Here is a 13,506-nt window from a genome sequence, read left to right as displayed (position 1 = left end):
CTTTGTTCTGGCATTATTGCATTCACAAATGTGACCGCCTGCCCAGTATGGAGACAATAATACCCATCAGCCCTTTAGCGCTGAGTGTTAAAAAGGTCATCCTGACAACTCCCTGATGTTAGGCAGGCAAAACTGGACTGATTCATTTTCCTCAAACGTCCTAAAATGTGTCTCCAAAGCTGAGCAAGTTAAAAGGGAGAAAACAAATAAATGAACATGAACTTTTATCGTGTTTACTATGAACACTTTGACATCATACTGAAGCTCTGAATGTCTGACCGCATGCGGGAAGCTCTTTTACTGATTTCTGTTCAGACACTTTGCATCTGTAAACCTGCAGACACGCAGACAAATAAGTCAAAGCAGAAGCAAGGAGGGTCGAATGAGCCTCTGCTCTTTATCATACTCCATATGATTAATTCCATATATTCCAACACCGAGATCAGGAAGGGGACAGTAAATGGTTTCCAGGTTGCTGACTGATGCTGCCATCTAGTGTCTGTGGGGCTGACCGGCCTCGTGAGCGCAGGAGAGTGTGTGTTTTATGGAGTACCGTTTGTACGCCGAGTGGTCGTTTTTGACGCTGCACTTCATGTTCTTCAGCTCGTCCAGCACGGCAAACATGTTGATAAACTTCCCGAGGGTCAGCAGGTACGCCTCGGAGACAAAGTCCTTCCTGCGCTCGGTGTGACACAGACGGCGGACCTCGCCGCAGAAACGATCGATGGCTGTGCGCTGTGGGAAAATAAAGCAGCTTTAGAGGATTTAGAGACGGCCGGTCATCATCAGTATCTGCTGATCAAAATTGTGATGATACCTGGAAGTACATGAAGTTCATCAGTTTGGTGACTTCAGGTTCCAGCACCTCGACAGTCTTCTCATAGATCTCCACTCTGTTGGGCTGCTCGTTGCATTTCACCTGAGAAGAAAGAAACAAACGGAAAGAGCAGAGTGTGACCTTTGAACCAAATTAAAACATGACTTTTTTTTTTGACTGGGTCCTAGTTACAGCAGATTCTTAAAGAATCAGCAGTGACAGAACAGTCTGACCCTCCTCCACCTCATCTACTGACAGCACCAAGTATGACTCTACTAAAGTTAACTCTTTTCTGCCTCACTCAGCCCTCTGTTGCATCGTCAGCGTTAGCACCGCGGTGTCACAAACCAACATCCCAGCTTTAGGTGACCATCAGATGTGCACAATGCAGTTTAATCAAAAGGCTCGACTATGAAATTGGTTAAAAAAAATTTTTTTTACTGTTCACGTTTTCATCATCCAATCAGTTTAATGTTCATGAAATAAAAAGAAATTTCAGCAGAAATCAACACAAAAATAAAAACAATATCATTACATCACATCTATGATCAACCTGAGATCCACTACAAGAGACCAAAGATAGGAATTAAACAAATAATGATTCCGTTTTTGTTTTTAGTTTAAATGATCTGAAAATAAACTAAAGTCCCAGTTAGCATCAAAATGAATAATAAGCATGAATTAGGCTGCTGGGGGATTCCCATGATGCATTGAGTTTTTCTTTTTCAGTCACTATGTGTTAATAGACCTCTCTGCACTGAATCATACATGTTATCAATCTCTGGCTCTCTTCTACAGCATGTCTTTTATCCTGTCTTCCTTCCGGCCGCCCCTCCCTGAGCCTCGTTCTGCCGGAGGTTTCTTCCTGTTAAAAGGGAGTTATTCCTTCCCACTGTCGCCAAACTGCTAATAGGGGGTCATATGATTGTTGGGTTTTTCTCTGTATGTATTATTGTAGGGTCTACCTTACAATATAAAGCGCCTTGAGGCGAGCGTTGTTGTGATTTGGCGCTATATAAATAAAATTTAATTAGTTCATTGGCAAATGTGACAAACTGATATCTCAGCTTTATGCTGCATCATCACTTATTCCTCTGCTTATTGTTAAATATTTTCTCTTTTTTGTTTGTCTTTTGAAATTGTGAAAAATAATAAAAGAGTGACGATGAAATAAACACCCAATAAAGTTCCTGTTATACTAATAATAAGGTATATAGTACTAACTATTATTTAACTATTAGAATACATACATTTAAACTGGAACATGCAAAGGTAAGTGGAAAAAAAAATGAAAATGAAAAAATATGGCCCAAAAGCAAATTAGAACTAAAATATCAAACTTTTTACTTTTTTGTTTTTGATATCTACAATTATTTTGTACCTCTGTTGATGAATTTACCAGTGTGCATATATTAATTAGATCATTAACTTATTCATTCACTTTTTTCATCACTCCTCCTTGTAGAGAAAAACAAAAATAAATACATTTAAGATGTCTGATGTCATTTTCTCTCTACACACTGACTCACTGCCCTGAGAACAACCAAAGCAGTAACGCGCTCTGTAGTATTACCTGTGGTATTGCACGTGAGCAGCTCCTCCAGGTGTAGAGCATGACAGCGTACTCCTGCCCCTCCTCCAGCATGTCGTTCTACATGAACAAAACCAGTTGCATCAGCGATTAAAGAAACGATCTGCAGTGATTCACAACAAAGCATGCATGCATTGAAACCCGCCCTGCCTGCACGCAGAGACCCCGAACCATCATCCCTCGCTAATGGGACACAAAGCATCGTCTGTCCCTGGGTCATTTCCTTCTGGGTTTGGATCCTGTTTGTGTTTGCCTACCAGACAAACACCAAATGGTGGGAACCTTCCCAGGCCCCGTTTCCAGCAGGCCTTTGACCCAATTCTGACAGATTTATTTTTCCCAGTAAGTCAGAAGACAAAAGCGAGCGATCTGAAATCAGAGCGAGCGTGAACGATGTACTGTACCATGCTGGAGTGGATGGTGGCCTGCTCGATGTACGTGGCGATCCCGGTGACGAACGCGTTCCTGTCCTCAAAGTTGGTGTTGAAGTTGGGCTGTGATGAAAAGACGGAAAATGAAAGGTAAGCATCGTATAACAGCGCTCACGCGGATAAAGAACATCTGTATACTGAAACCAAATCACTTTCGATTTCTTCTCCTCTGAACTTCATGTTGAACACTTCACAGCTGGTCACAATAAGCCATCATTAGATTAGATAATTATATCTAACGGGGCGATTTCATCGTATTTCTGGAATCTGTGGAGCTTGCTGATACACCTTGCTGGTTCTCACAGCGGTTAAATGTACTTCACTGAGGAATCAGTGGGTTAAATGTGTCCATAAGGTATGCTCATACACTGCACATTGTTTGCACTTACATGTGGGCGTATGTTTATGTTTGCAGTGACCCAGCATCATTCCTATTATTTATGTTAAGAAGTGTGCTTTGAGGTTTCCTGAGTACTGACCTGGTACATGACGGAGGAGGGGAGGGGCTCGATGCATGGCTGCTGGTCGGGGAGCGGCAGCTCCTCCAGCAGGTCCACGTTGGAGAGAGCATCCTCTAAGGTCACTGCAGTCGTCATGCTGCTGAAAAGCACAAGAAAAGAAACAAATTTACTAATTATGTCCAAAGGGTAAACTTAAACTGCTGCTCATTATAACATCTTTGATGATTTCAGCTGAATCAGGTCAGAATATTTTCTACCTTCGAAATACTCCATGAGATTCAGCCCAGTGATGTCGTATTTTAATATTTTTCTCACTTTAAAAGAAGTTCAGTTTGATTCATTCCAGGCTTAGTTTTCCCATTATTATAATGTGGGGCAAAAGATACGATCAGAGCTGTTATTAACATTAAATGTCCCATAGGCTTCAACGCTCAACCAAGTGCAACATTAGAACGACCAAAGTAAACCCTCAGAGTAAAGAACATCTTAATCTTATACCATTTTATGTTTTTTAACAGCCAACACTTTAGCTACGCAGGAAATAAGTCAAACGTGCCATTGTCTGTTACAGTAAATACTTCTACTGTTTTATGCTGGTTGCACATATTGACACCCTCTGTAGCTCATCACACTGTTACCAACCTGCATGCAGCTGGAAAGACAACAGCACTAAAACAAAAAGTAACACTGAGGCTGACATGACTCATCAGTCACACAAACTGTTAATAAAGTGCAACGTGACACGAGTTATTATTCCGTAATTGAATTTGCCCTGAGAGAAACATGAACAGGCACCGAGCGTAATGTCAGACGTTTGGCTGCAGATTACAAACGTTAGGTAGAAACATCATCCACCAGGTCACTGGTGGCACATGTAGGGTTCGAGGTGGAGTTTGGATTCAGTCCGTTAAGAGCTAAAAGCTGGGAGACTTTATTTAAGCCTGGATTTTGTTTTACCCTCATGCTAAAATAGGCAAATGTTCAAAACTCTAAACCAAGACAGATGTTGAGAGGCCAGAGGTCAGAGGTAAACTAACCTACTAACCCACAGTGCATTCTCTAAAGTAGCTCCGCTAACACGGCTTAAACTAAGACAGCAGAGATTTTATTTGCAGGAGGCAGCTCAGGTGCCAGGTATTAACCTGTCGGCTGGTCTGTCAGCCTGCAGGCAGCAGAATAAGGGTGGGGTGGGGGGGTTGCTAAAGTCATACTGAGGACCTCAAACACAGTGAAACGATGCAGCGGCAGACAGAGAAGCTTGAGCTTATTCTTTGAAGAGAATCTAAACACACCATGTTTAGATTCCCCTTTATGCAACAGCCTCAGACTGTCCGGACACTTCCTGTCCAAAGCCTCAGCCAACGAGCTCACTGCTGAATCATAACCTCAGCACCGCTGAAAACAACAATCTCACTGGGCTATTACGTTCAACTTCAGTCACTGTCTCGGCCTACAGTGACAAACGTGTCTAATGTGAAAACGAGATAATGGAGATGAAAGTCAGACTGTTTTACCACATTCAGTTTTACAATGATTCTCTCGTTCGGCCTTTCAGCACAACAATTCCTTTTTCCTCTCCACAAAAGTCCATCGTCATTCTGTCCAGTTTATGCAGTTGAATCATAGTTCAAAGTTTAAGTAAATAAGATTTAAAAAAAAGGAGAAACTCGTCGCTATTTAAAGTTTAATTAATCTACTATTAGTACTGACCAAAATTCATTTCTTTGGCGATGAGCAGCCCACCAATCCGACAGCAGCTTTTTTATTTACCTGCTAATCTTGGCACATTTTTCCTGCCTCAGTTCAATTCAATTTTATTTATACAGTGCCAAATAATAACAACAGTCGCCTCAAGGCGACCCTACAATAACACAATCATATGAGCCTCTATGAGCAAGCACTTTGGCGAGAGTGGGAAAGAAAAACTCCCTTTTTACGGGAAGAAACCTCCTCACCCATCCGACCACAGGACTGTGTTTCATGAGCGCAATAGTGTGCCACATGTCCCAGTTATTTTATTTCATTTTAAAAAATACATCATCAATGACTCTGCACTGGCTGCTCATTTCTTTAAGGATAATTTTTTATTGTTTGACCATTTGCTTTCTGACAAACTGCTTCGTCGGAGCCCGTTTCCTTTATAAAACTTTTACAGACGTATTTAGTGTCTAATTTAGTGCTTTCTGAGAAATGTTTTTGATTTTTTATACTTTGAGCTTATTTCTGTGTTGTTCCCAAAACCTTCAAGCGTATAATTACATTTCATTTATTCTGCTGATGCTGCTCGAGTTTTGCGTGTCACTTTAATCAATTCTATAATTTGAATTCATTCTATAATTTATTTTTGAAAGATTTTAGGCTTCTTTTAATTCTGTTATTGTGTATTTAGTGTTTTTGTGATGCATCCTGATGCTGCATGTGGTCAACAGATTTAGTTTAAAAGTGGACAGATGAGCTGTATTAGGAGGTGTTTGGTATGCTCTGCTTTGCTTTGCATTCTCACTGCTGCTGACTGTCCAGCGTCACTGATACCCAACAATCAAAAGACCTTTTGCAATCAGAACTGACAGCGAGTCCAACAATTCACACCAACTGACCACCAAAACAAAAGCTCAGCGGTCACAGCGTGTGCGGGATCACCGAAGGGGTCACCGAGCTGCTGATCAGCAGATGGAAACATACCATGGAAAAAAAATTACGCAACTAAATAGATTTTTAAAAGTCTGCATCAGCATGAAAATCAGCCAATTCTTTGTGTACGGCAACTTGACTGCGTTTATTTATGCCATCCAAAAGTTTACTTTCATACGATGAATACTTCCCTGGTTACACACCTCAGAGCATCTGCACATGAAACTTTCAGGGCTGAAAAACAAATGTAAGCTCTGTTAGAAACTGCAGCCAAATTCATTTTAAACCCGCGCCAAGAGTCACAATCTAAACACTAAATCTGGTTTTAGTTCCGCATGTTTCTAACCACCTCCGAATATGATGGGATGTGTTATCACCATCACCATCATCATTTCAAAAGGTAAACCTTCAAGCCTAACATCACAAATGTTTCATATTTTATTGATTTTATATGTAATGACACCCCCACCCAAAACAAATCATTTAAAATTAAAAGGCTGAAAGTATCATCAGGATTTATGAATGGTTCATCTAAATCTGTAAACTGTTCTGGTGAGCTGGAGCCACGGCCCCACCCGTATGACTCATGGGATATTTGGTGGTTGATGCTAAGAAAAGAACATTTAATCATGGCTTCAGTGTTGTCATCCACACCGAAGAACAATAGAAGCTCATTCATCTTAATACAGTCAGATACACAAAATTATAAAACAACTGTGTCAGAGTTATCATCTCCTTTGGTGTTATTTATTGAATTTGATGGTTGAAGTCTAAAGAAACAAGACATATTCACAATTTATTCAATTAAAAGGCCTCAGCAGCATATGGAAGAACCATAACAGCCGTGCACCTCTTCCTCATGCTGATCACTAACTTGGTCACCATACCAATAAACGTCACCAAACACGTGTCGGTAGCAGAATGAGCTGTTTAGCATTGGCACAGCCCACTTAACTCTGCTGCTCAACCCACAAATGCATTTTCTAACAACATATATTCTTAGTTTTTGTGATAAGCTTATATTCATCATCAAATGAATACCAAAGACCTGGATGGTGGAACACAAGCTAAGGCATGCACTCCATAGTGATATCTATAGAACATGTGCAGCTGCTCTTCTGATGCACATACACAAACAGTTGCTTGGCACTGTTTAGACTTCCTCACATTAATGAGATTGCATAAAAAGTTTCACAACAAAACAAAACAAAAAAAAAGTGTCTTTGAAAACACTTCACTTCCAGCTCCACTTTTTAAAAAAAAATGTTTAACTATACAATAGCTTTGCATAATTCACAGATCCCCCCCCAAACCCAAATCCTCTTTTATCTCATACCGAGCCTTAGTGGAGCCTCAGTGAGTGAAACAAACCATTTGAGCTCCCCTTCCTCCCCAGAACTGGACCACCGCTAGTCTGGTTTTGGTGAGTTTGGAATCCGCGTCTTTAAACTAGCTTTATTGTGACTGGATGCCTCTGACAAATAATTGGAATAGCAGGAAAGTGGAACTTCTGATCCTTAGATTACCAGATTAAACATATCAGCTCTCTCTGACATCACAGAGATCCAAAAGTAGAGCAAAATGTGATAAACTGGGTTAAGAGCAGTCAGGGATTACTGTCCAAACACTGAGCTCATCATTAGAAACTTCTGCCATGGGAAGAGGAAGAGGCAGACAGTTACAGTCTAGATGGTGACAAGTTGTCTTTTCTTAAAAAATCTGAGACGACAAAATGACTAAGGTTTGTGACATTATTGCAGTTTTTATTTAAAAAAAATAGCATTTTGGCAAAATAAGTTATTGTGCAACATTTCACTTTCAGATTAACCTTTTCTTTTACTTTAGTCAGACCTGTTGTAGCACCTGCAGTTCAGCTCCACTGATGTAAAAGCACAGGTTTCTTCTTTTTTAAGTTTAATAATTCACTGTTGAACACACTACCAAATAACTGCTTTCAACATAGAACAAAATATCTGCAAGGCTGACTTTTGCAATAGCCAGCAGTCAGAGCTTGAATTCATATTGACTGACAGCATTGATTTTCATTGATTGCACTGCAATCTCACAGTCATTTTTTTAATATCAGAGCCAACCAACACAAAAATGCAGTCCTGTTACTTTAGCTCCACTGAGGCGGAGCACAAGAAATACATTTATATGCAACTTGTGCTCTTATTAAATGTTTTCTTGACCTGGGAGTAAAAATAGATTTGGCTCGTTGCAAAACAGTTTTACAAAAAAACAGAAGGAAGTCAGCTGGGAATAGATGCATAGAGCTGATGGTTTATGAATTAGCCAAACAAAGATGAACTGCCAACAGTTAAGTAAGCACCATTACAGACTACAGATCAGTCATCAAAAACTGGCAAAACAGGGAAGTATGAACCACAGAGACAGAGCATGTGATGCGTGGTCGACTTCAGTACGGGGGAAGAACTCCTAATTTACCCTCATGTCCACTAAAACCGAAAGTAACCAATAAAAAAGGAGATGCAAATTTCAACAAAGATCTTTTTTTTTTTTAACTAAAAAAACTGCTGCAGAGGGAAAAAAAGATGTAAGCATGAAGAACAACTGCTGCTGAGTCTGCTGATCAGCTTTAACTCAGGAGGGAAACCATGTCCTGTATGTAAGAAAAAAGGAACCTTGACTTCAGTGCACAGTTCCTGTTAACATGTCTAGAGTTATGTCCTCATACAAGCGTTATTTTAGCCTGTTAGCTTGTGAGCTGTTGCACACACTCCTGAATGTGTCTGCAGGCGTAACAGTGCAATAAGAAGATTAAAACCACCATCAAGCTTGTGGCCGAGGTGTGCCAGACAGACGCAAACACAAGCTAAACATCGGCCGAGCAATTATCATAAACGAGAAAACCATCAAGAAAGAAACAAGAGGTACAATCTGGCAAAGTGCTGATCCCAAAGAAAACTGCCTGTATGTTTGAAGGGGCAAAGAGCAATTGTAGGTGGGCTGTGCATGAAATATAAAAATTCACCAGACTTCCTACAGCTTCACCGCACTTTTTTCGACTCTCTAACCACTGAGGTCACAAAGAGGGGATATCCCTAACACGATCATCTCCCTCCCACTCACCAGCTCTTTAAACCTTCTGCTTGTGAGAGGCAGCCAATCAGAATAAAGTTATCTTGGGGGAGGGAGGGGGGTAACGGCTCATTTTACACAGAGACTGAGATTAATGCCAAATTATCAGATAAAGGAGGATTATTTTGAGCTGTGAATCAACCAAAGCCACTCTAGGAGATGCCAAAATAGAAATTTAGAGGTGGAATTAGAAGAATGGTGGATGGGTGATTTAAAAATAAATAAATAAAAAAAAAAATAAAAAAATAAAAAGCTATAAATAAATAAATAAATAAATAACGGTAAGCAGTTGGATATTTAACATTTCTAACTGTGTGCAGTATGACAATCATTTGAAACATGAAAAAAAAATCAGCTAAAGACAAAAGGTAAAACTATGTGTTTTTTCTGTAAATTGACCTTTTAAGGTTATTTTCTGCAAACAGCAGCTGTGCAGCTTTCTTTTTAAAAAAAAGGAAGCATCAGTTTCTCTGACTGTATGCTTGGCACTGCTGGAGTGTAATTGTCACACGTCACATAAAAAGATAAAAACATGACACTTTAAACAAAGAGCAGCGGATCACACTCTCAGAGGATTTTCACATCAGCACGCAGGGAGGAAGCCACATACGCTTCATATTCCTCTCAAGTGAAAAAACAAACAGATGTAAATCTAAACCCTGCACAACATCAGGCTCACATGTGTTTCCAAACGTGGCAACCAGGCAACACAACACAGCTGCGTCGACTAACGCCATTCGCTGGGTGCATGAAACGGTACCAGCCTGAAGGAAGTCAGAGATGTTTTTCATGACAGAGGTGTGAAAACTGTTTTGCACTTTCTTATTTGCAGGTTACAACACAAAGCTTTTGGTTATCAGTGCAGAATCAATTTGGCAGTCGAATTAGCTGATCCATCCGTCCAAGCAGCAGGGGCGGATCTACTGTGGGGCCAGCAGATAATCGCTTGCCACCCAAAGTGCCACCCTTTGCACATGACAATGTTGTTTATTACAATAAGCTAACATTAACCCTTTGAGCCTAGCTACAATTAACAATGAATATAAATTATAAAACTAAATATATTGCATACTGCCCCCTTAAAAATGGGAAACAGCTTTGTTTCTTGTTGTCAGTAGCAACCAATCGTGCAGATTTCTGATATTTTGTGTAAACGTAAGCATGTAACAATGTAATTATTTCTAATAAAAGATGGTGAAACTCAAGTTAGACTTGTGTTTCTAACTGGTCCACCTCATGTTGTGTAGCTTTCTGGATTTTATACTTATTAGGCTACACAATAAACTAAAAATTTGCATTTTTTAACGTAACTGAAGTGTTTAATTATTGGGGCTAAAGCCAATATAAAAGTTACAGACTAGGTTTATATGAAACACATGTATATGTGTATTTTAACCACATATAGCACATATTAAAGAATCTAACATTTGCATATGTGTAACAAAAAAAAGGGCTTTGATTTTACCACCCCATCTGATTTCCATACCACCCTCAGAAAATTTCTCCAGATCCGCCCCTGAAAAGCATCTTTGAAATATCCCCGCGTTCACCTGAAGTGACATTTCCTCGCTGCACGACACCTACAACATCATCCCGACCCAAACTTTGCAAAAATCGCGAGTTAATCTTGATTCTTGAGTAGTGTCGTTATGATAAGTCGTTATGACTAAGGAAAATACTTGGTACCATTTCTATACCACAGGGTAAAAACACTAAAAGATAAATAAATTTGAAGGTATTTCTAACCCTAACCCCCTAGCCAAATGGTACAATTATCGTCATTTTGGGTACAAAGGTAATTGACTACAGCAATCTGTAAAACACAGTGGAGGCCGTGTCATAGTGTGCAGCATTTCAGTCAGCGGTGTTACAGAAAAGTCCCATCACATTATGATCATTATGAGCATCTGGAAAGTATCTAATTTGCCACGGCTTCATCAATTATCCCAAACACACTACCTATGCAGCGAAAGCATACCTGGATAGAAAAAAACACAGGGGAACACTATCAGTCATGGATGGGCCTTCCCGGAGCTCGGACCTCAACATCACTGAAGCAGCGTGGGATCATCCTGACAGATAACAGAACAAAAGGCAGAAACATCCAAAGAAGAGCTTTGAATGTCCTCCAAGAAGCCTGGAGAACTATTCCTGAAGATCCTCACAGAGAGCTGCTCAGAGACTTAAGACTCTGCTGAAGGATAAAGACGCTCAAACCAAAACTTGACTTCCAAGCTCATTACAATTGCACAAACTACGTTTTTACCTTATATATTGTATTTCCATCTATGGTTTTCACACACTTCACTGCCCCCATTTCCAGTTTTACCAGAATGAAGGTCAAGCCTCAAACTGCAAACCCTACTTACTCGTTTACTTCTACAAGCAAAAGATGGAGAGATTTTTTTGCATAAAGCTGATTCAGTCTTAAGAGGGCCAACAGATTCACATCTGCAGAACTTAACAGATATAAAACACAGAAGCCTCTCAGCAGCTTCCTGCTGTGTTACAGTGTGAACAGTTTGCTATAATCTATTACCTGAGGTGTATTATTTAAAGGCTTACAGGACCACAAAAATAAAATAAAATAGCAGCTTCTACCAAAACAACATTAGATGTAGTCTAACCCACACTATCTTGCCTCATCACCAGCCCTCCCTCCCGCTTGCCTTCCTTCCTTCCTTCCGCCACATCTTCCAGCACACACTGATAAGTAAAGCACTTTAAAAAAAAGAGTAATAACAAAGCTATGACAAACAGGGCAGTTCTTTCTCCTTACAGATCCTAACAGCACCCCCAATGTTTTAATATTCCCAGTAAGGCCCTTTCAATGGCTTTAGAAAGGTGCTCTGTTATATGAAGTTAATCTAAAGCACTAGCCTTTTAGACCATTAACTCAAAAGAAGATTTACACTTTGAATCATAAAACAGCACCCCTGTACAATTCATCCCACAATAATTTCACTTATAATTTTGGCTTCCTGACATTTTTAAACCGAGACAAATTGAGGAGATGAAGCTGTGGCATGCTTACTCCACCTCACACTTATGTATTTGCATTCTTCATCTCAAGGAAATCCAGAGATCGCTCTGGAACTCTTGCACAGCAGGTCTTTCATCCTGTCTTCCTTCTCTCACCTCAACCGGTCGCTGCAGATGGCCGTCCCTCCCTGAGTCTGGTTCTACCGAAGGTTTCTTCCTTTTAAAAGGGAGTTTTTCCTTCCCACTGTCGCCAAAGTGCTTGCTCATATGGTGTCATATGATTGTTGGGTTTTTCACTGTATGTTTTATTGTAGAGTCTACCTTACAATATAATAAGTGCCATGAGGCAACTGTTGTTGTGATTTGGCGCTGTATAAGTGAAATTGAATTGAAATAGATCTGAAAATTACTGTACGATTATATGAACTTTCTACAGAAAGTATTTAAATATAGATATATCATTTCTATATAATAACCGATGTCCTGTGACCGATGCCCTGTTAGAATGCCAGGGTTTTGTGATGTAAAACAATGACAAGATACATCACTTCAGGACCTTTTCCACCTTTAATGTGACCTTTAACCTGTACAATTCAACTAAAAAAACAAAAACACATAAGGACCATTTAGGAGGAAATAAAAGAGTGAGAAACTTCAATAATAACCTAATGGCATAAATACGAGGATCCTTAAACAGGAACTGTGTTGGGCAACTGATTTTATTGCAGAATTCAGTGCATTTTCTTCAGGTCCCTCCACAGGAGAGCATGACACTGCCTCCCCCGTGCTTCACCATGGGTATGCTGTTCTGTGGTCATGTGAAGTGTTGCTTTTGAACCAAACAAACCATCTGGAATCATGTTGTCATCAGTTTTTGGCTGTTGGTGAAGTCACTGTTGTGCCATGTTTTCTTCACGTATTGATGACCATCTTTTCAGTGTCCTATGCCATATTTAATGCCTTGGAAATCACTTGTGCACTTCTCCTGACTGAGTCTTTGCAGTCGTGGCTTTTTTGCTATAAAAAGTAAAAATCATGAAAATCCGACTAGAGCAGCTAAAATTTGATTTTAAATCAGAGTCAGTGTCCTCTGACTATTTGGCATTAATCTGAATGTGCTTGGTTAATTATCCCCACGCATATCCACATTTATAAGTGGGTGCACACACTTATGCAAACATATTATTTTAGTTTTTCTACTTTAATCTCCACCCGCTCCACCCCCAAAAAGGTTTCAGTTTGTTTTTCTGTTGAATTGTGTAGGTTAAAGATCACATGTAGGGTTCTGAAGTGATTCATCAGGTGTCATCATCTATGATGCGGTTTTTATATCTACTTTATCTCAGGCATGGTGCAAGCGAGTGCTTTGTTTTTGCTTATTGGTTGCTTCTTTTGAATAAAATAGAAGCCCAAACAGGAAGGAGGGCCTGACACTGCAGAGTATTAAAATGTGTAATATAGTTTATAGCTTAGAATGATTTTTTAGCAAGT

General features: G+C 39.9%; 1 protein-coding gene across 3 annotated transcripts in view; it reads right to left on the bottom strand.

The window, feature by feature from the left end:
- Positions 1–13,506, bottom strand: part of cyfip1 (cytoplasmic FMR1 interacting protein 1) — a 37,772-nt gene that overhangs the window by 23,121 nt on the left and 1,145 nt on the right. For 2 of the 3 annotated variants that reach the window (XM_085150040.1, XM_085150042.1), the window contains exons 2-6: positions 3,319–3,439; positions 2,813–2,902; positions 2,391–2,468; positions 818–919; positions 554–735 (exon numbers count right to left, since the gene is read on the bottom strand). In XM_085150040.1, the coding sequence (XP_085006166.1) occupies positions 554–735; positions 818–919; positions 2,391–2,468; positions 2,813–2,902; positions 3,319–3,435 (569 nt within the window). In that variant the 5' untranslated portion in view covers positions 3,436–3,439. The remainder of the gene's footprint in view (positions 1–553; positions 736–817; positions 920–2,390; positions 2,469–2,812; positions 2,903–3,318; positions 3,440–13,506) is intronic. The other variant, XM_085150041.1, reaches the window with a different exon arrangement.

This window comes from Neolamprologus multifasciatus, chromosome 23, assembly GCF_963576455.1.
Source record: "Neolamprologus multifasciatus chromosome 23, fNeoMul1.2, whole genome shotgun sequence".
NCBI classification, from domain to species: Eukaryota; Metazoa; Chordata; class Actinopteri; order Cichliformes; family Cichlidae; genus Neolamprologus; species Neolamprologus multifasciatus.
The sequence above is the reverse complement of the archived record's forward strand: the minus strand, read 5'-3'. Positions and strand labels throughout refer to the sequence as shown.